This window comes from Mauremys mutica, chromosome 11 (assembly GCF_020497125.1).
Source record: "Mauremys mutica isolate MM-2020 ecotype Southern chromosome 11, ASM2049712v1, whole genome shotgun sequence".
NCBI classification, from domain to species: Eukaryota; Metazoa; Chordata; order Testudines; family Geoemydidae; genus Mauremys; species Mauremys mutica.
In genome coordinates this window covers 15956038-15975844 of record NC_059082.1, presented here as the reverse complement: position 1 = coordinate 15975844, position 19807 = coordinate 15956038, and the positions used below count along the sequence as shown (strand labels likewise).

Below are 19807 nucleotides of genomic sequence, written 5' to 3'. Positions count from 1 at the left end.
GTGGGCTCTACGCAGGCATATCTGGAGCCACACTATGGCTCTAACCATGCCCTGAATATTCATTTATATTTTAGAAATAAGAATGAAAAGAACATTTAAAACAATGCTATTTTTCTGAAAATGTAGCACCTTGAAGATGTGTGTATAATCCAGCTTAAACTACTGGATTTACAGAGATTAATATTAATAGGAATTACCCCATGCGATACACCCACCGCTCCTAGATATCAGAACTGACCCTGGTATTGAGAAATGAACGTTAGGTTCTACATAAAAACTAGAAAAAAAAATAACTGTAGGACAGTACCTGTTGGAAACTCTCTCTCAAATGGCTCTGATCTTCTGGATGGCAGAATTCTAAAATGTCTTTTCCCAGAAGATCCTAGTAAAACACAATATAAAACTGTAAAAATACAAACCTGTGTGCTGATCCTACAAGGCTTTAGTTTAGAGAGTAATCCTTGCTCACACACATAGTCACATTACCTTCAATTGGACTACTCACCTGAGTCAGGGTTTGCAGGATTGGTGCCCTAAATTGCATTTAGGCTGTTGCAAAGACATTTGTATTTCCTTTAAGAACAGTTTTAAGTGAATTTTTTATGCTTGTTAAAAGGTGCCAGGTTGATAGCCCTGAGAACACTGAAATCCTCTATTAATCCAATAACACACACTTTAATATACTGTTTTGTTTGAAGAATTTACAGTAAAGCTAATTCAAATCAATATGAAAGGGAAAGTAAAATGATCAGGTAAGGACAAAATATCTTGCCTGCGAACTACAATTGTTTCGATATGGAAACTGTAGTTTTCTTTGAGATTAAAAGATAACCGCATGTTATCTATGAGAAAGCCAACACACAGCTCATTTAGTATCCAATTATATTACCTTAATATTTATTCAAAGGAGCAGACATGAACCTCAAGGAAAATAAGCTTCATAATGGAGGTCTGCTTGTTGTTCAATAAACTGGTAGAGAAGTTAAAATTGACAAATATAACAATCTCTCACAGCAGAATTTATATTGCTTTAATGTCTTAATTTGAAAGACAGAATTTGAAAGCTGCCTAGGATTTGAACCAATTCAGTGCTAAAAAACACTGAATCCAAAAAGGATACAATGATATCCCCTGTAATTCACAGAATCATAGAATATCAGGGTTGGAAGGGACCTCAGGAGGTCATCTAGTCCGACCCCCTGCTCAAAGCAGGACCAATCCCCAGCTAAATCATCCAATAATAATTAAGGGGAAAGCTCTTAATTTTAAGGATGTGTGAACAGTATAGCAAAATAAATGACACAACACAAGACTGTGTATAGAATACGAACAGCTGGAGATCAGCTGAACTGTTTCATCTTTTGGAAGTTATGTTTTTATTTATTTATTTATTTAATTAGTTCTCACCAATCTCTCAGTTTTAAAACTAGGAACTGACCTGTGGTTGGTAGCCAATCACGCTGATACATCTTGGATCAACAAATGTGATTATTCCATCAGAGTTGTGTCTAGACAAGAACTCGGTAGGAACAGACATTCCATTCATGTCCATGCACACAGGTGAGCTAGTTACCTAGGACAAACAATCAGATAAACATAATTTTGAAAAGGAACAGTCACCATAAGTAGAGGTTGCTTTTTCATTTAAAATAACAAAATCTGTTAGTTTATGGACAACTATTTAAAGGGTTCATAAATAAAACAAGGACATGAAAAAAATGAAACTGAAATGGCTTCAGTCTAGTCCACAGCACAAAAACATCGCTCCATTACACACACCCTGGACTAACAGAACAATATGAAAACAAGCCTATTAAAGATGCCTCAAAAAGAAGGTTCTAACAGCTAATTCAAGGAAGTTCCCAAAGAACCGTGACACAGTTCTCTCCCATTGGGCTCTTAAGATATGTCTACACTGCAAGAGGTGTGATTATAGCACAGGTATGCCTCCCCACGCTACAATCACACCTTCACTTGCAACACAGACCTAACGTTAAGTGCATAATGCTAACACAGCAGCTATCACCGTTAAAAGAAAAACAGATTTTCTGTAAATTTTCATCAAGGCTCTTCAGAAAGAATGAAGCATTTCAGGTTCCTACTTTAGATCTATGCAGACAGCCAAGTTAATCTACTTCTATCCATTTCTACATGTGCTAAGAGCAAGAACTGTCTTTACTTTGACTTTCTCTTTCATCCTAAACAACCAGGTCTGGTAAAGAGGCACAAGCAATCTGTACAAAATCTCTTTTTGATCTCTGCTCTGTAGCACAATAGTATCAAACCACCAGTTAATAGAGCAGGGAGGTGATTAGCTGTCAGTTTATGGCTTACTGTTTGGAGGGCACAGTTTTAAAATTTGTACGCTTTGATTCCTTTGTGATGAAACTTGCCCACTGAGCCACTGCTTGCCTGCCCTTGCCTTCACTCACTGAGGGCCTGCTGGCGATTCTCTTATGGAACAGATGTTTTTATGCTCCACGAGTTATTAATGGGATTCTGGGCAAGAGTCTATTTTGGCAACTGTAACATCTGCAAACGCCATAATTTCCTTCTGTCCACCACTTGAGTATTTTATCTTTGAATGCAAGTGTGATTAAGTGAAAAATGTCACAGCAATGCCACAAAAATATTGTATCGCACGGGAGACACTATCTGCAGAAGTGATAACATTTCCAGTATGATGCTCATCTGAACAGATATTGGTTTGGCAGCTACACTCCAATGACACTGTCATTCTGCCGTTAAGAGGGAACAATGCCATCCTAACAGATGGGCATGAGTGAAGGCCAACAAAAACCATGCATTAGGATCAAACGTTTTTACTAATGGCATGATTCCCAGACAGGAACACAAAAATGGCTTCCTTATTATGACTGAAAAGGTTCACCACTGCTGCTCCAGCTCCAGTACAAAACTCTGATCCACTAGGACTCCATTAGCAAGGAATGAAGGGAGGGAAAATATGGGACACATAGAATGCCTCAAATTTGGATATATTGATCAAATAAGATGTAAAATCCTATTTACACTACTTTCAATGGACTTCTGCGCATGGATCGGCCATACAATATCTCAGCAATGTTAAGTGCTTATGTGTGTAGAACAGGGGTCGGCAACCTATGGCACGTGTGCCAAAGACGGCATGCGAGCCAATTTTTAATGGCACACTACAGCCTGCTGGGACTACAGTGTGCCATTAAAAATCCTGCCGATGCGGCAAACCATAGGGTCTGTGCTCCCGGGCCGGAGCGACCGGCTGAGTGCAGCAAGCCGCCGGCCCCTCTCCTGCCTTCCCCCGGAGCCCTGCCGCCGCGCACGCAGCGCTCTGGGGGCCGGGGCTGCGCGCTCCCGCTAGACAGTGTTTGGGTCCGCGGGGAGGGAAAATCGCTCCCCGCTCATCCGGAGCCCTGCTGCCGCGCGTGCAGCATTCTGAGGGGCGGGGCTGCGTGCTCCCACGGGGCAGCATATCTGGCTCTGCCTGGAGCCTCATGGTAAGGGTACCGGGGCCTGGGGGAGGGGGGGTTGGATAGGAGGTGGGGGCAGTCAGGGGACAGGGAGCAGGGTGGGTTGGATAGGGGGTGAGATCCCGAGGTGGGGGGTGGCTGGGACGGGGTCTCTGGAGGGGGCAGTCAGGGAGCAGGGGGGGTGGATGGGGCGTGGGAGTCCCAGGGTCTGTTAGGGGGTGGGGGGTGGGTAGGGGTCAGGGCAGTCAGGGGACAGGGAGCAAGGAGGGTCCTGGGGGGGGGCAGTTAGGGTGAGGTCAGTCTCTGGAGGGGGTGGTCAGGGGACAAGGATCTGTCCCAGCTGGGGTCCCGGCCGCAGGCCCTGCTCAGCCTGCTGCCAGCCTAGGTGAACAGAGCCCCAGACCAGCAGTGGGCTGAGTGGGCTGGCGGTGTAAGATCAACATTTTAATTTAATTTTAAATGAAGCTTCTTAAACATTTTGAAAACCTTGTTTATTTTACAATACACCACTAGTTTAGTTATATAATATATTGACTTGTAGAGAGAGACTTTCTAAAAAACATTAAAATGTATCACCGACACGCAAAACCTTAAATTAGACTGAATACATGAAGACTCGGCACACCACTTCCGAAAGGTTGCCGACCCCTGGTGTGGAATAAAGTTATGCTTTGTAAAGCATTTAACTACTTAGGGCCTCTTGACTGCATTAATTTTGTTTTCAAATGAGCTTTTGCAACTACAGGTTTTCCAGCCAGTTAATTAGCCTTTTAAATTAGCAACTAGAGAAAATCTACACACAACAGTTTCCACCCCCTGACGTTTCCCTGTCAGGTACCCAGGAAACTTCCAGAAAGAATTATTTCTACAGCCCATCCAACTCCAAGTGAGTCACTTGGCTGGGCACAGACATCATAGTCTTGCGCTTTTTGTGGCATGCTACAGACACTAATCTTCTAACCAGACCCTGTCAGAATCTTATATAAAACTACACTACAACATTGACTAATGTTTTTAGCAGCAGTGGATGTAATAAAAGAGTGTTTTTACCTGAAGCCTCCCTATTGCCACAAGGCAATATTTGCTACCTTGTCCCACTTCTGCGTCTTCTTCTGGTATAGTCATTCCTAAAATAAACAATAACAACAATACCATTGTTACTGCTAGGAAAGGTGAATAAACAGAATCACTTGCCTGTTTTTTTAGAGGCTTTCAATTTTACAAACTAGTCATTATCTTCTGGCTTCAGTTAGACAAAGAGAACCACATACACAACAGCCGCTAGTCTCTGATGCTGGCAATAATATTTTGATTAATATTTCTTTTCAGTTTATTACTGCAAGATGTAATTTATGCATTTTTCTTTGGTATAGTATACACCAAATATCAGCTTTAAAAGAGAGGTACAGTGTGGATTACACACCAACTGGCTACCTGCCTTTGTATTAAATGGATTAGTTTCCTTTATTATAAAATATCCAGCATGCTTTGTTATGCTGAAAGAAAATAGCAGATTGAAAAACATGGGTATTTCATTAAACTCTATTTGTTTTCAGTTTTTCAATGGAATTAACTATTACAGACATGAATAACAACAAGGCATACGTGTAGGCTATTTTCCACTCGTGTTACATGAATAGAAATGCTCTTTACATGAGTGTTGTTTAGGTATTATTCGGTTAAGCCTTTAGTAAGTAGATTTCTCAATCTAAGTTTTGAGTTATCCACTTCCTGTGATACATTTAGGAAAAACTCTTCTATTGGTAACATTGTTGATTTATTTTAAGCTATTTCCAAGCTCTTTTCCCAATGTTTATTGTAATTAAGACACAACAGAGAATGAATCATTTAAAAAAAGCAGTTTAATGTGTTAGTGAAGTAACTGCAAAGTAAGCTACCGGTTATGAAGCAACAATCATGTTCAGAGATTATCCTCATGACATTTATACTTCCTAATACAAGTCAATCACACTGCATGCAATCTTGAACTGTTTAGAGAAGAACCAGATATAGCTTATGAAAAAAACCCTAAAAACACTAGTAATTTGAGTGATGAGGTTTCCCAGATAAACAGTTCATACTAATAAGCCGTGTTATTTGACCACACAGTTTCTGAACATTGGCACAGAAAGTATTTTCCACTTTCCCACAGTTATAAGATATAGTAAATGATACATGAATATGCAAGAAAATAATGAGTATTTTGTGCAATATACTCAATCACTTGTCATCTTGTTCATTGCTTATAGCGAAGACTACATTCTGAGGCCCAAATTCTGACTCTCGGGTTATTATAATTATCTCTGATTTCACCTGTAGATTTCAAAGGGACTTTACAATGGAGAAAAGAGCACTCCACAGTTCCAACTGGCCGTCACGGGTGGTAAGAAGGAACTGAGGAGCGGACGGGCCGGCTGGGGTATATAACAGGCGCCATGGCGGCGCCACTCCAGGGGGCGCCAGCCGGCCCGCCGGAGTTGCTAGGGTAAAAAAGTTCCGAGGAGCCGTGCACGCGCGGCGCGCACACCTGACCGGAATGCATAGGAGCAATCACTCGAAGAAGAAGATTTATTGTCCCCCTTCTACACATGGTGAAAGTGAGGCACAAGGTACACAAGGTGGGTGAGGTAATATTTTTTACCAGACCAACTTCTGTTGGTGACAGGGAGAGCGCGAGAGAACTGTGTAGCTCAAAAGCTTGACTCTCTCACCAGCGGAAGTTGGTCCAATAAAAAACATGATCTTGCCCACCTTGTGTCTCTAATATCCCGGAACCGACATGGCTACAACACTGCGTACAAGAAGTTAAAAGCAGAGCTGGGACTAGAACCCACGTTTCCTACCCAATGTGACGCCCTTCCTCTTAATGCATGCACAGATCCTAATATGGCCCTTAATGAGCTTCTTTACATTTAAAGCTCTTTGATGTTCCTGAATAAAAGCCATACACTTCCTTTGACCCATGCTCAGGAGTTCTATGCACAGACCAAGCTAGTATACGAACTGAAGGGAACATTTTAAATGAATCACACATTAAATAGGGAGTTTTAAAACACATTGAGTTCCATTTGTCCATACTATTTTTCAAACGAATAGTTTATTTTGCAGACTTGGAAAAGGCGGTCCCTGGATAATTCAGGATTTGATTCTCATTTTCACTAAGGATCCTTACACAACTCTGGCAGGGTAAAGAACTCTTAATGTGAACATAAGTTACATTTACACCTACTTCAAGGCCCCTTTACACTCTTGGGATTCAAAGAGGTCTTAATGTTAGTAAGAATCAGGCCCATACAATAGTTAAGTTAAAAAGTAATACCTTTAGTAGAACAAATATGACTATAATCTATAACAAATATAATACAATCTCTGTTCTATTACAACTACACATTCCACACTGCCTGAAGAATATTCATCTCCATACATAAATGAAAGACATTAACACACGTCTGCACCAAGGATAAAATAAAGCACCAATATGAAAACAGAGCTACTGAGGCATGGTGTAGGGTTTTTGGTTTTGTTTTCACTCCTGTGTTTATGCACAGTGGAAATCTTTCTCAAGTACTGAATTTTGTCATCATCTGAAGGCATAAAGCAGCTTTAAAACACACACAGGGACAAAGTCTGGCTACCTGTTGTGAAAATGGAGGTAACTGTATCCTGAAAAAGAAGGACCAAGCACATGTACTTAAAGCTTTGTACACTGACAAATAAAATTCTGCAGTCAGGCTATTAGTAAAGGACAGGCTCCAAAAACATATAAAAAAAATTCTTTGCATAGGAACACTGTATTTCCTCACAGAGGCAAAAAGTAGTCAACCTGGGGATTGTGTGCAATCTGCAGGAGATGTTAAGCAGAATTCATTATCCCTTCCCCCTATAATTCTGTGAACAACAATCTGAAAATAGAACTGTACACAGGAAAAACAAATGTAAAAGTCATGATGGACAACGAAAGAAATAGAAATAGCAGGAGGAGCATATACATTGGTCTCAACGATTATTATTAATACAACATCACTTATTTTGAGCTGCATGCCCCCCCCCCCCCCCCGCCAATACACCTCTACTCCAATATAATGCTGTCCTCAGGAGCCAAAAAACCTTACCGCCTTATAGTGAACTTGCTTTGATCTGCCGGAGTGCGCAGCCCACCCCCCGGAGCACTGCTTTACCACGTTATATCCAAATTCGTGTTATATCTGGGTAGAGGTGTACTTTTACAAATATGAGGCACCTCTGCCTTGAGATGTTTATGGGATTAATTTTCAGAGATGCTGAGGACCTGCTTTTACCCGCTGATTTCAATGGGATTTAAAGGTGCTTAGCTCCTCTGATATTTTTTGGCCTAAATATGTATTTAAGCTCTTAAATTTAGGCAGTCAGGTTGGATAATGTTGGCCAAAGACTCTCATTTTTATAATGGTGTTTTCAATCTAAAAATAACATTTTTAAGGTATTTTCTCTCAGTTTCAATGAGCTTTCTTATAGTTTCCTTAAAGACACAGTATACCACGAAACAAGGCAAAAGCTATGCAGCTGGATGGTTCCCATTTTTCATAATCTTTTTGCTCATGTGTTCAATAACACTTTCCCTTTCTTGGAACTTGGTTCAGGTCCATGACTGCCCCAATAAACCCAAAGCAACATAAACAATCTCCAAAATTAAACCTAGCAAAGAAATGCCATTCCTGACTGAGCTCAGTGTTGGCAAGGGGAGCTGTTGTTCTAAAATTCACTTTTTTTTTAATTCTTTTTTGTTTGTTTGTTTGTTTGCGAGGTGGATTACATTAAGTCCATGCAACACAGTGGAAAATTTATTAGCTGGGTTATCCCACAAGACACACTATGCATAAAAATCTAGCTGCCTGGAATTAATCAGTACATGACCCAGTGAATTGCTAACCCTTCCCAAAGCTTCTAGAGCAAAAAATATGCCAAAATGATTACCTGCTCGCCTGCTCAAAGTAATTTAGGTGCTATTATAGGTAGGATTCCATGCAGTATATTTTTGTTCTGGATGGAAATTGTTTTCCCTACTCTCTTGCTGATAGTTATAAAGATGCTATCTTACACCAGTGTGAACGTGCGTAGGGGATTTGTACTTCACCTATAATATATTCCCTATTAAATGTACTCAGATTTCATAAGGATAGGTAAACAAGATCTGTGCACTGGTCCCATCACTAATTCATCTAACTTTTAACACAATGTGATTTGTTACAATCTGCAGTTGCCTAAAAATTAGTAATTCCAAAAGCGTTCCAAAAATGTTTACCCAGGAGAAAGGCTATGAAACTGGTCTATTAATAACATCAACAGAATAAACACACATTATTCACATTCTTACATGTAGCCATTAGAAAACTTTATTTCTCAACATCAAAACATATGCTACTACTAATGAACAAATGTAGCACTATACTTGTCCCAATTAACATCAACAACTTCCAGAGCTAAACATGAAAATGAACCACAAACAGAACTCTGTGCAACCAGAGCCCATGCTGAATTTAACAGTATCACTGTGTGCTAACAAGCAGTTTCCCATAAGGTACAGGCATGTATTTAAGCCGACATAAAAAAGTGACTTTTTAAACAGTCCCTGATGAGTTTCAAACTTGGTCTTAATAACAGAATGCCATTATCTCCTGCCCTCCTGCAACCCCACAACCCTGTACTCCATGTGTATGTATAGGTGCAGAATAATGACTTGTGAATTTGTGGTTTCACTAGATCAGGGGTTCACAAACTTCATTGTACCATGACCCCCTTCTGACAACAAAAATTACTACAGGACCCCAGGATGGGGGATCAAAGCCTGAGCCCGCCCAAGCCCTGCCACCCCAGAGGCTGGCAAAACCAAAGCCCCACCTCCCCAGGCCAGGGGGCCAAAGCCGAAGGGCTTCCGCCCCAGGCTGGGGGCCTGTAACCTGAGCCTGCTGCCCAGGGCCAAAGCCCTCGGGCCTGGGCTTTGGCCCTGGGCCTCAGCCAGTCTATACCAGCCCTAGCAACCTCATAAAAACGGGGTCGCGACCCACTCTGGGGTCTTGACCCAGTTTGAGAATCACTGCACTATATTAAACTGAAAAATAGATATTTTATGATTGTTCATAACAGTGGAATTAAAATGTACACGATGTACCACTGCATGGCTACACATTATTTTATACTTCCATCAATTATTATTACCTGTACAGTACCATTCATGTGCATGGCACTTTAAAAGATCATAATACCTCTTGAATAGGTGTATGCAGGAATCTAAGACCTCAAAAAATCAAAATGGACCAAAAAAAATTTCAGTGGGTCTTAAAATTGGGGGGCATGGGGGAAAGAGTACTTGTGAAAAATTCCAAAGGAGAATGAGTCATTTTTTAATAAGCATTAACAATTACAGTGCTGTAAAGAGTTTTCAAGCAAATATTTTTTGTTTTGTTTTGTTAAAAGGAACAGTTTTGCACAAACTTTTTGATTCAGGCCAAAACTTTAAAATAACCTAACTACTTTGGCATTTTGTGGCTAAGCAGTTACTGTAAGTCTGACTTGGAAGACTAGAAATGAATCAATAATTGCAAGACAAAAAGCTAAAAACAAAACCAACCCCCTCCCCCCTCCAAAAAAAAACAAACAAACCATCACCCAAAAGACATACAGAATTCTGAATTATCTGAAACTTTGTTTACTAGGATTTTCAATCTTTAAGTGCCCTAAGGTACCCATCTATTTGAACCTTCTGATGACAATGACTTCCCTGCAGTTTCCCTTTGGAAAAAACATTGGTCTTGGATTTGATCTATTCTTTACAAAACCAGCAACATGCTGACACACTGTAGTTTCTCTCAACTAAATATTTTCCATCCACTGCTATGTGATGAATAAAACTATTAGGAAAACATCATGTGGATTGCATAAAACTAATTTCCTTCCAGGAATATGATGCTTTAATTGAAAAAAGGCAAATGCTTGTTTTAAATTAAATTTTAAAATAACAGATTGGAAAAAAGTAGAATTGGTATATTTTGTACATTTGGTTATTAGCTACAACACTTCTCATGCAATCAGAAGCACAGGTTCTTATAGCCAGTTGGCAGCAGACAAAACAAATGTAGGATCAAAGTCTGGAATGGATACTCAGCTAGTTTCAAATAGTGTGTCTTTTCCCCATATTGAAAATATTTCAGCACTGTATTTCATTGTTTAATATAACATACATCACATACAATAAGCAAATAATATAACTCCCTGGAAAAGAGAGTCTGGATTTTCCAAAACCAACTTTTTCATTTAGTGTTTGACAAATGAATAGTTTTGAGAAATTTACCCCCTGTGCAGACAGTCTGCACAAGGCCAATATACCACTTGCTCCTAAAAACAGATCTACATTTCCCCTACAGTTACTTACCCAGAAACAAAGACTGATGGCCAGGTTATGTACTTTGGGTGGTGTGGTGCTGCACTGCCTCATGGGGAACCCCCTACCCGCAGAGAGCATATGGAGTTTGCAAGCTGCCCCACACCTTGGGACGATACAGCCTGCACCTTCTAATGTGTCCGGCCACCTTTTCAAGAGAGTGTGAAGAGGGTGGGTGTACGGCCATAGCTTTGCCTTCTCCTGGAGGTGCCCAGATGCAAGGACTATGGAAGTCCCCAGCTCTTGTGTGAGCTGCAGTGAGTACCTCCTGTTCTCTCCCCACACCTATGTACGGGCTAGGGGCAGTCTGACCCTGAGAGAACATGTAAGTCTAACTGTTCTTTGAAAGTTTAACAAAAAAAAAACAAAAAACAAAAAACAAAAAAAAAAAGATTTGGGGGTCTGACCGACCATCTAGGCACAGGGGGAATTTTTATTATTAATTATATTTCATAATTATTATCATCATTATTTCATGTTGGCAATCAACACGTGTGGCTCAGTCCTGCAGTCCTTATTTAGATAAAGCACCCCATTAACTTGAGTGGTGAGTTTTGCTCGAATGAAGACTGAAGAACCAGGTCTTGGTGTTAGAATTTCCTTTATACTTTAGACAGAGAACGTAGGCATCTAAATGTGATTCTTTGTTCCAGGCTTCACTCCCTAATAGCATAGTTCAATAGGCCGCGGGTGTACCAGTGGTGCAAGGGAAGACCTTTCATATTCTTTTAGGCTCTGACAGGTAATTAAATATTAGTTTCCCTTTCAATCAGTAAAAGGTCCACATCATCATTTATATTCCGAGGACCAAATTCTCTGCTGGAAGTCAACAGAATTAAACCAGACGAGAATTTCATCCTGTATTTTTAATAGAGGGATCCACATTTACCACCCTCCCCCCATTCCCTACCAAACGTAGTCAAACTTAGCAGTAATTAGCAATATCAAGGATATTCTCAGAAGAAGGATTGAATGAGCCTCGGAGGCTAAACTAACTGGTCTTCCAGGCCTGTATTGAGGCACATTAACAGGACAGTGCCAGCGAACCCTGTCCTACTGTTGCTCATGTTGCACTTATTGTGTGGCTAAAGAGAGTAGTAACATGTTGCCAATATACTATCCAGGGACTTCTGAAAATAAAATAATAATTTCTTTCCCCTTGTCCTGTGATAAACCCCAGGAGTGCAGGTATTTCCAGACAAGGGGGGTGAAAACCTTTCAATTATTTTCTCATTGAAACTAAAATGCTTTCTCATAACCAGAGCCCAGAAGAGAGGCAATGCCAGCGGGCAAACAAATCTATATTAAGTATGTTTGCAAGAAACGTTTATATTTTGTTCCAGAAAATTCTACTTAAATTGACAGCATAGCGGAGAGTCCAGCTTATGAAATCTGAAAGGGGTGGAGGGGCCTTTATTAGAGTACCCATAGGGCAATGTGTACGAAAATCATCCTTTCCCCCAGAATATTTTAAGAACACCTATCATTTGGCGCAAACTCATTTATTCTACAGGCTCAAGAAAGCATGCAACAGCTAGATGTTTGCTGCTCTCAAAATGTGGTTTTAATTCAAGTAATTTCTTTACAAGGCAGAGGAATGTTAACAAATCCAATTTCCTCTACATTTAAGTTACTAGCTTATGTTGCAAATTATAACATTTTGAACGGTAATATGCTAATACATGTAGTTACATTGCCACGGATTACCCAAAACCTACCTAGGGGCCAAATTCTGCCCTCGGATACACCAAAAAGTCAACAAGTTGCATGATACCTTCCAGCACAAAAGAGTACAACGCAGGACACAGACTAAACATGCAAAATTTGCCATGTGGAAAAGGAAACCCTATTTTGCACAGTATGACCTCAAAAAGACAACACAGCACATGCTGTTGGTCTGAGCAGTGGGAGTGTGGTTAAAAACAAGACTGCAAGATCCCATAAAAGGCAACTGAGATCCCATTTAAAAATGTTAGAAGCCAACACATCTCCTGGATTACAGCACCTTGCTCATCTCCTCAAAGAGAGGTAACCAAATGTTGCATTGTTGTTAGGTTACTTTAAGCCATGTACTGCATTTGACTGCACTTGGCTCCATTGACCCTGCTTTCATTCCACGCTATCACTGTGGTCCACTTCAATGCATTTATCATCAGTGTAGGGTCTGTAGTGATGGGTGCCAATTAACCATCTTTACCGCCCAAGTAACTAATGTATCCCATTAAGCATGACGAGGTGTACTTCTCTGGTTGTCCATTTTGTATATGACAATTTAATTCACTTGCATTTGAAAGTATCAAGAGAAAAAACGCTAAAAACTGAACTTTTCTTAAAGCAAAAAAAGACATTTTGTTACAGGACTTAAGACTTCTGTTTACTCTGTCCAGGAGATAAAAATGACTTTGAAACATTTTGACAGTCACGATACACTAATTTACATTGTATGAGCTTTAGCAATCTTATTACCAGCAGTTGGGAATGCAAGGAGGGACTTATACACTCCTTTGTGGTTCCAAAGTACTGGCAGATGACATGTGGTCTGAATTATGCTTGTCTGAAGGCTGATGAAATTCCAAGAGGATGCATCATTTTAATTTTTGTACATCTCTCTCTCTCTCTATGAGAGAGTGAGATGATAATTATATAACCTTTGAAAATATAAATCTGCACAGAATCAATAAGAAAAATAAAACTGCAAGTTAAAATCTGCACAAACAAACAACGTACAGATTTAGTGTAATGGGATTTTTGGCACACCTAATCCCTGGAATAGCCTGAATAATGTCTGCAGTATACTCAGCCTATAACCACAAAAGGGCAAGACCTCTTGTTCAACAGGAATCGACATATTAAAAAGAATATTAAAATAGTCAACTCCTGCAAATCCTAAGGGCAGCCAAATTATCCCTTCATGATGTTGGACTGGTCTCCATTTAGTCTCACTTTGCGTTCAGACTCTTCTCCGCTGTAAATATTCGCATTTGTAATACTGAATTACAGTAGGTGAGTGGTTTTTTCATTGCTGTTCAAAGCAGCATGTAAGGACTTGTTTCCCAAAAACCCACATATAAACCAAAATAACTTAATCAAGATGCGGAGACTGTAATATTCTCCACTCAGTAAATTACTTGTGAGTGAGTGTACACTTACCTAAACTGAAGCCAAAATTTTCAAACATGGGTGTCTAAAACTAGGCACTGGCTTTGGCCAGATTTTCAGAGGTGCTGAGTACCTGCTGCTTCCACTGGCTTCAATGAGAGCTGCAGGTGCTCAAAACCTCTGAAAATCAAGCCATTTTTATTTAGGCACCTAAGTTTGAAAATCTTGGGCTATACTTCTGTAGTCATATGGTACCCTCATTCTGAGTGTGCAACTCCTGTAGATGACAGTTGATACTCTGCCAGTGTACATCAATGGCAGTTGTATGTGGAGAACCAGGGCAGTATATTGAAAGACTGAGGAGAATACGGATGTGCATTAACAATGACACTGACTGACTTTCTGATTTGCAGGAAAATGCTAGTGCTGCTTTCCAAACTGAGATGTACATGGACTAACCAGCTGAAATCAGTCTGGTTCCATGTGACTGCTCTATGTTTAATCCTGATTTAATTCAAAGAGTGTGATCAGTTTTTCTGTACCCCTCAGCAATGCTAACTTTGGAATATCAATACAACCTCATGCACCAGGGCATCACCTGTAAACCACAGGGAGCAAGTTTGGTCAGGTGTTTTATGGGTTCTTTCCACCTTCCTCTGAAACATCAAGTGTAGGAAACAGGATATTGATGGACTGTTGGCCAGATCCAGTGTGCCAAATTGAACAAGTGTAGTAAATCAACTTGCTTGTGCAACTTTTAACACAATCAGATACCTGGTTGAGATTATCGATTTATCAGACTGAGGCTGGGATTTTCAAAGGAGCCTATGAGAGATAGGTACATAAATCACACTGCACTTAGGCTCCTAACTCCCTTAGTCTCCTTTGAAAATCCAGCCACTGTGTCTAACTAGCAAGTTGGTCAATAGATTCTAGAGATCAGTTTGGTCTTGTACATAGTACTATCTATACTGCCCTTAATGCAACTTTTACCTGCTGGTGGCCAGGCCTTGATATATCCAGTGCAGTGGACTACTGCATACTGTGCTTCTCCTTCTTTTACTGGGCCTAGGCCATTCCTATAGGAGAAGAAACAATAATATTAATAAAATGTTTGATATCCAATAGAACTTGATACTAATACCAATTTTTAATACAAATTTACCAATTACACTACTACTAATAATATTTAATACAGCTCTTACATAATGTTCAACAGCTCAAGTGCTGTATAAGCCGTATCTAATTCTAGGTAAGTATCATTTTACAGATGAGGTTAACTAAGGTATACCCTAAGGAGTCAGTGGCAGAGGCAGGATTAGAACTCAGTGCTGAGCTCCCAGTGCTGTGCTCACTCCACTCTAACGTAATCTCATGCTATTTGTGAAGCATGAGTCGGATTCTGATACACAAAGGCTTGTTCAGGTAAAACTGGGAGATATAGCGCTAGTGAAATGGACAACTAGAAAAGTTCATTATGACATACCGTAGTGGCAACTGAAACAAACTCACCTGTATCTTTTTCGCATGGTGGTTATTCTGTTCAGAGGTAAATGATCCAAAGGGGCATTTCCACACCTAAAAAGAAGCCAGCGTTTGAAAGATAATATAAATGCCTGGGGGGGGGGGGGAAGCCAATTTGAACCTCTTTTAAGGATATATATTCAAGTAATATTGCGTTTGTTTTTGATTGTGTGTCTTAGAAAAGTATTTTCTGAGGGCTTGTCTATACTTACCGGGGGATTGACGCGCAGCAATCAGTGCATCGGCAGTCGATTTAGCACGTCTAGTGAAGACATGCAAAACTGACTGCAGATCGCTCTCCCATCGACTCCTGTTACTCCACCTGAATGAAAAGCGCAAGGGGAGTCGACGGGAGAGCGATCTGTGGTCAACATTGCATAGTATGAACCCCGTGGTATTCACTTAACTGGTAGCGGTAGCGTAGACAAGGCCTAAGAAGTTATTACTTTAACCCTCATGTTGTTTTTTGTTTGTTTTACTTTTTAGCGCCCCAGCTATTTTCAAGATGTAAAGAATAAAAAAAACACTAAGAAACTACTGGCTCACAAAAGAAAATCCTACAGTTAACATGAGGCTAAACAAGAAATACAAGAAGAGAAAACAGCCCGAAGCAGAGAATCCCAGGATTGGTTTAAGCAGAAATGGGCTTCAGCAGATCACAAACACTTCAAAAACGAATACAAAAACTAGACAAACATACAATTTCGGCCCTCAGCTAAACCATCCAAAAATAATTCCAGCTTCCAGAGGATTTATGAACATGAAGAATTCACATACTATATATTGGTGTATTCACCTATAATTCCAGCTTTCAGAGGATTAATTAGCACGGAGAATTCACATACTATATATCAGTGTATTCACCAATTACTTACGTATTAGACACTAGTCATTTGTATGTACACCCATATATATCAATGCTGCCCCACATGTGGTATAACCCTTTTCTATTGGAATATAAAATAGGTACATCAAATACCTACAAACCCTAAACTACTTATGCATTATCCATGTAATGTCACAGAAATGTGTGTGTATATATTGGCCCAATATCTGACTACCTGCTTCGTGTGCTCCAAACAGAGCTAGGCAGAAAAAGATTCTCCCAGCCCACAAAGCTTTCTGAGATTTCAAAGTTTCTCCCTGTTCTGAGTGGAAGAGCTCCAACATGAAAGACAGAAAGATCCAACTGCCCATTGGTTAGGGCACTAACCTGGAATATGGGAGAGTCAGGTTCAAATCCCTGCTCTAAATCAGGCAGAGCAGGGTCTAGAACCTTGGTCTCCCACATCCCAAAGGAGTGTCTTAACTACTGGGATATTAGCTATTCTGGTCTGTGGCTCACTCTCTCTCACCCGCCTCCTAACATTCCACCCTGGACTTAAGGAACTTGACAGAAGTTTTATCAAAACTAGCACATTCCTACAGAAAGTTTTGGCTTTGACAAACTGGCATTTTCCAATAAAAAAACATTTTGTCAGAAAACTCCTGACCATATCTAGTTCCAGCTGACTTGTACTAAAGTCAGCTTTCACTAACTAATACCTGGCTAACCGCTATTCACGATGCCAAGTAACTTTCTGTTTATAACTTAGATCTGCATACCAGAGTGTATATTTATTTGTATTTCCAATTGTGTGTCTAATCGCACATTTAATTGTGTATCCACATGCAATTATCCCTTTGAAGCCAAACAAATGGTTTGAAAAGACAAAACTGAGTTTATTTTCATTTTTTTTTTAAAAAAGAGGAACTATATGGCAAAGAAAGAAGAAATCATGCAGCAAACATGGCAACCTCAAATAATTCACAATATTTGAGCATGTGGTGGGTTTCAGGTACAAAGACTCCCTCCCCACTAAGATTTTTTACTAGTCACTGCCAGGAAGTAGGAAGAGAAAGAAAAAGTTTAGAATTAGACACACAATGGGACTACACATGTGTGTAAGGTTACTCACGCACATTAGTGTTTGCAGGATCAGGGCCTTATAAGTAACTGTGATTTGGATGGCTGTTTCGAAAAGTTGGGGAACAATTGTAAACTGGATATTAGTTCTGGCTCCTGTCTGCTCAAAGACCTCCTCATATGATCAGTAAACATGGGCCAGAGGATAAAGAGGTGCCTCCTAAATGACGAACAGCAGACTGAATACTCTTACTGAGTCAATATTTGCCTAAATTAATGAATTTTATATACAGTAGTTACAAATTAATAATAGAAGAAAATATTCTTAGAGGACATGTGTATGATACTGGTTCCATCATTCCAAAGCACAAATGTAATTCAAGTTGCTTAGCCCTATAACCAGAGGGCTAAGTTGCAGCTTGGAGCATTGTGGAGAATGAACACAATGCTGGGAGAAGAACGTGGTAGGACAGTGCCTTAAAGGAAACATGCAGGGGTTTTGCTATACTGAAAGAAATGCTGGAGCCCGCTCTTCCTCCTTGCTGAGCAGCCTCCTGTCCTATCACTCTGCTGCCATTTGCCCCTTGTTTGTGCTATCGCCACAGCTAGAGTCTCCCTGTTGTACTTCTCAATGCGAGTAGCCAAATTAGAGCTGCCACCCATGTAGATCAGCGGGGGTGGTACAGTTTCTTCACCCCTCCACAGGACCCCATGTAAGGCCGGCCATAATATGGTCTATAGTAAGTAAGTGACTGCTACATTTATACCACGACTACTAAGACACTTCCAAAGCACTCTCAAACTGAAGGATCTCAAAGAGCTTCACATACCTGAATTGATTAGATTTAATAATTCTATTTAATTAGGATGTGTGTCACTTTGCATGTTCAAAACATTATGCACATACAAATTAATCAAACAGGCTGGGCTTGGGCTTGATTTGACCTTCAAATCTTTTCGTTTTTGTGTTTTTGCATAATTTATTCTCAGTGTACACATTGGAAACAGGCAGCAAATGCGACGGTGTGCTTGTCCCCGTCAAAGTCACATTGGTGGACCTTTCACCACATTAGATCTACTTAATGTTGTTATTACAACTATTCATTTCTATTACAGGGACACCAAGAGGCCACATTCAGGATCAGCCTCCCTTGTGCAGGTGGCTCCTGTTAATCACTTTCTTGCGTGTTATTTGGCAAACAAACATCAGAGCAGTCACAGAAAACTTACCAGAAGTTTGAAAATTGTGAAATAACACTCCCCTCCCTAACCCCCCCCCCCCACCGATCTAATGTTTACTCATGTATTTAGAATTAACTAGTTGATCATTGGTTAATTCTCACATAGCTGGCTAACTCAGTAACTAAATTCCTGCTGGTCTTCAACCTATTTTTAGTATTACTGGTTTGTTGGGGGGAAAAAACAAAAAAACATGAACCCACAGAGCCAAGTTTCCCGTCTACTTTTGAAGTATTTGAAGTCTACTTTCCAGAAGTACTGATTTAAATAATAAAACTTTAAGAGACAATGGCTTACATGCCTGTGGTTAAGATGCTCTGAGGCTCTCTGGAAAAGTGCACAATACAGCACACTAGTACAGATATGATTTAATGACTTACTTGTTAATTACAGGAATTGCAGATAGCAAATTGACACCAGATATAAAAGCAAGCATACTGGAAATGTCTAATCAGCATTTTTAAATCAGGTCAAACCTGACAAAATGGGCCAAAACCTTAAGGTCTGAGAAGGGATAAGAGTATTGAAGGAACAGAGAACTGTGTACCTCATTCTGCAAATGAAGGAACGTCTTGATCCCATGCACATCCTCATTGAGGACTGCTGACCTTCCTTCTTTACTGTTCCAGTCTTCAAGTCCAAAATTCGCCCTAGAAAAACCAAGGAGAGCAATTCATGATCTTGCCTTTTGCCTGCTAAGAACTGACACAAATTAATTTTACATGGGCCCCCAAACGGCTATGCAATAGGTACAAAATTCTGGAAATTATTAACACAATGTGGAAATGAACCAGCGATATGGATATGAAATGCTTCATATGGCATTAAGCAAGGCCCTCTTCCCTCTAAGTTTTTTCAATGAGAACAGTATCTTTCACTAATACAGGTTATACAATTTTAATAGAAAGCTATTTTTTTAAAATCAACATTTTGTTTTGGTATAGTGTAGCAACAAACCTAGTTAGTGTAAAGATGCAGCTCTGTTGGCATTAAAATGAACGGAAAACCTAGAATATAAAAACGTCTCCCCACAAATACACGACGACTTAGTTTGGAAAAAAATTTATTACCACAAATTAAGCCCTGAAATTACTGTCAGCTATTTAGAGCTACAGAATTATTTTATTCCCACGAGGAAAAGACTGTTACTCACCT

General features: G+C 40.0%; 1 protein-coding gene across 3 annotated transcripts in view; it reads right to left on the bottom strand.

Annotated features, from left to right (window-relative positions):
- The window catches only part of ARNT2 (aryl hydrocarbon receptor nuclear translocator 2), a 185329-nt gene that overhangs the window by 44208 nt on the left and 121314 nt on the right, over positions 1 to 19807 (bottom strand). For all 3 annotated transcript variants that reach the window (XM_044979469.1, XM_044979470.1, XM_044979472.1), the window contains 6 exons: positions 19200 to 19302; positions 15496 to 15561; positions 14977 to 15062; positions 4518 to 4594; positions 1439 to 1573; positions 308 to 382 (listed from right to left, as the gene is read on the bottom strand). In XM_044979469.1, coding sequence (XP_044835404.1) covers positions 308 to 382; positions 1439 to 1573; positions 4518 to 4594; positions 14977 to 15062; positions 15496 to 15561; positions 19200 to 19302 — 542 coding nt within the window. The remainder of the gene's footprint in view (positions 1 to 307; positions 383 to 1438; positions 1574 to 4517; positions 4595 to 14976; positions 15063 to 15495; positions 15562 to 19199; positions 19303 to 19807) is intronic.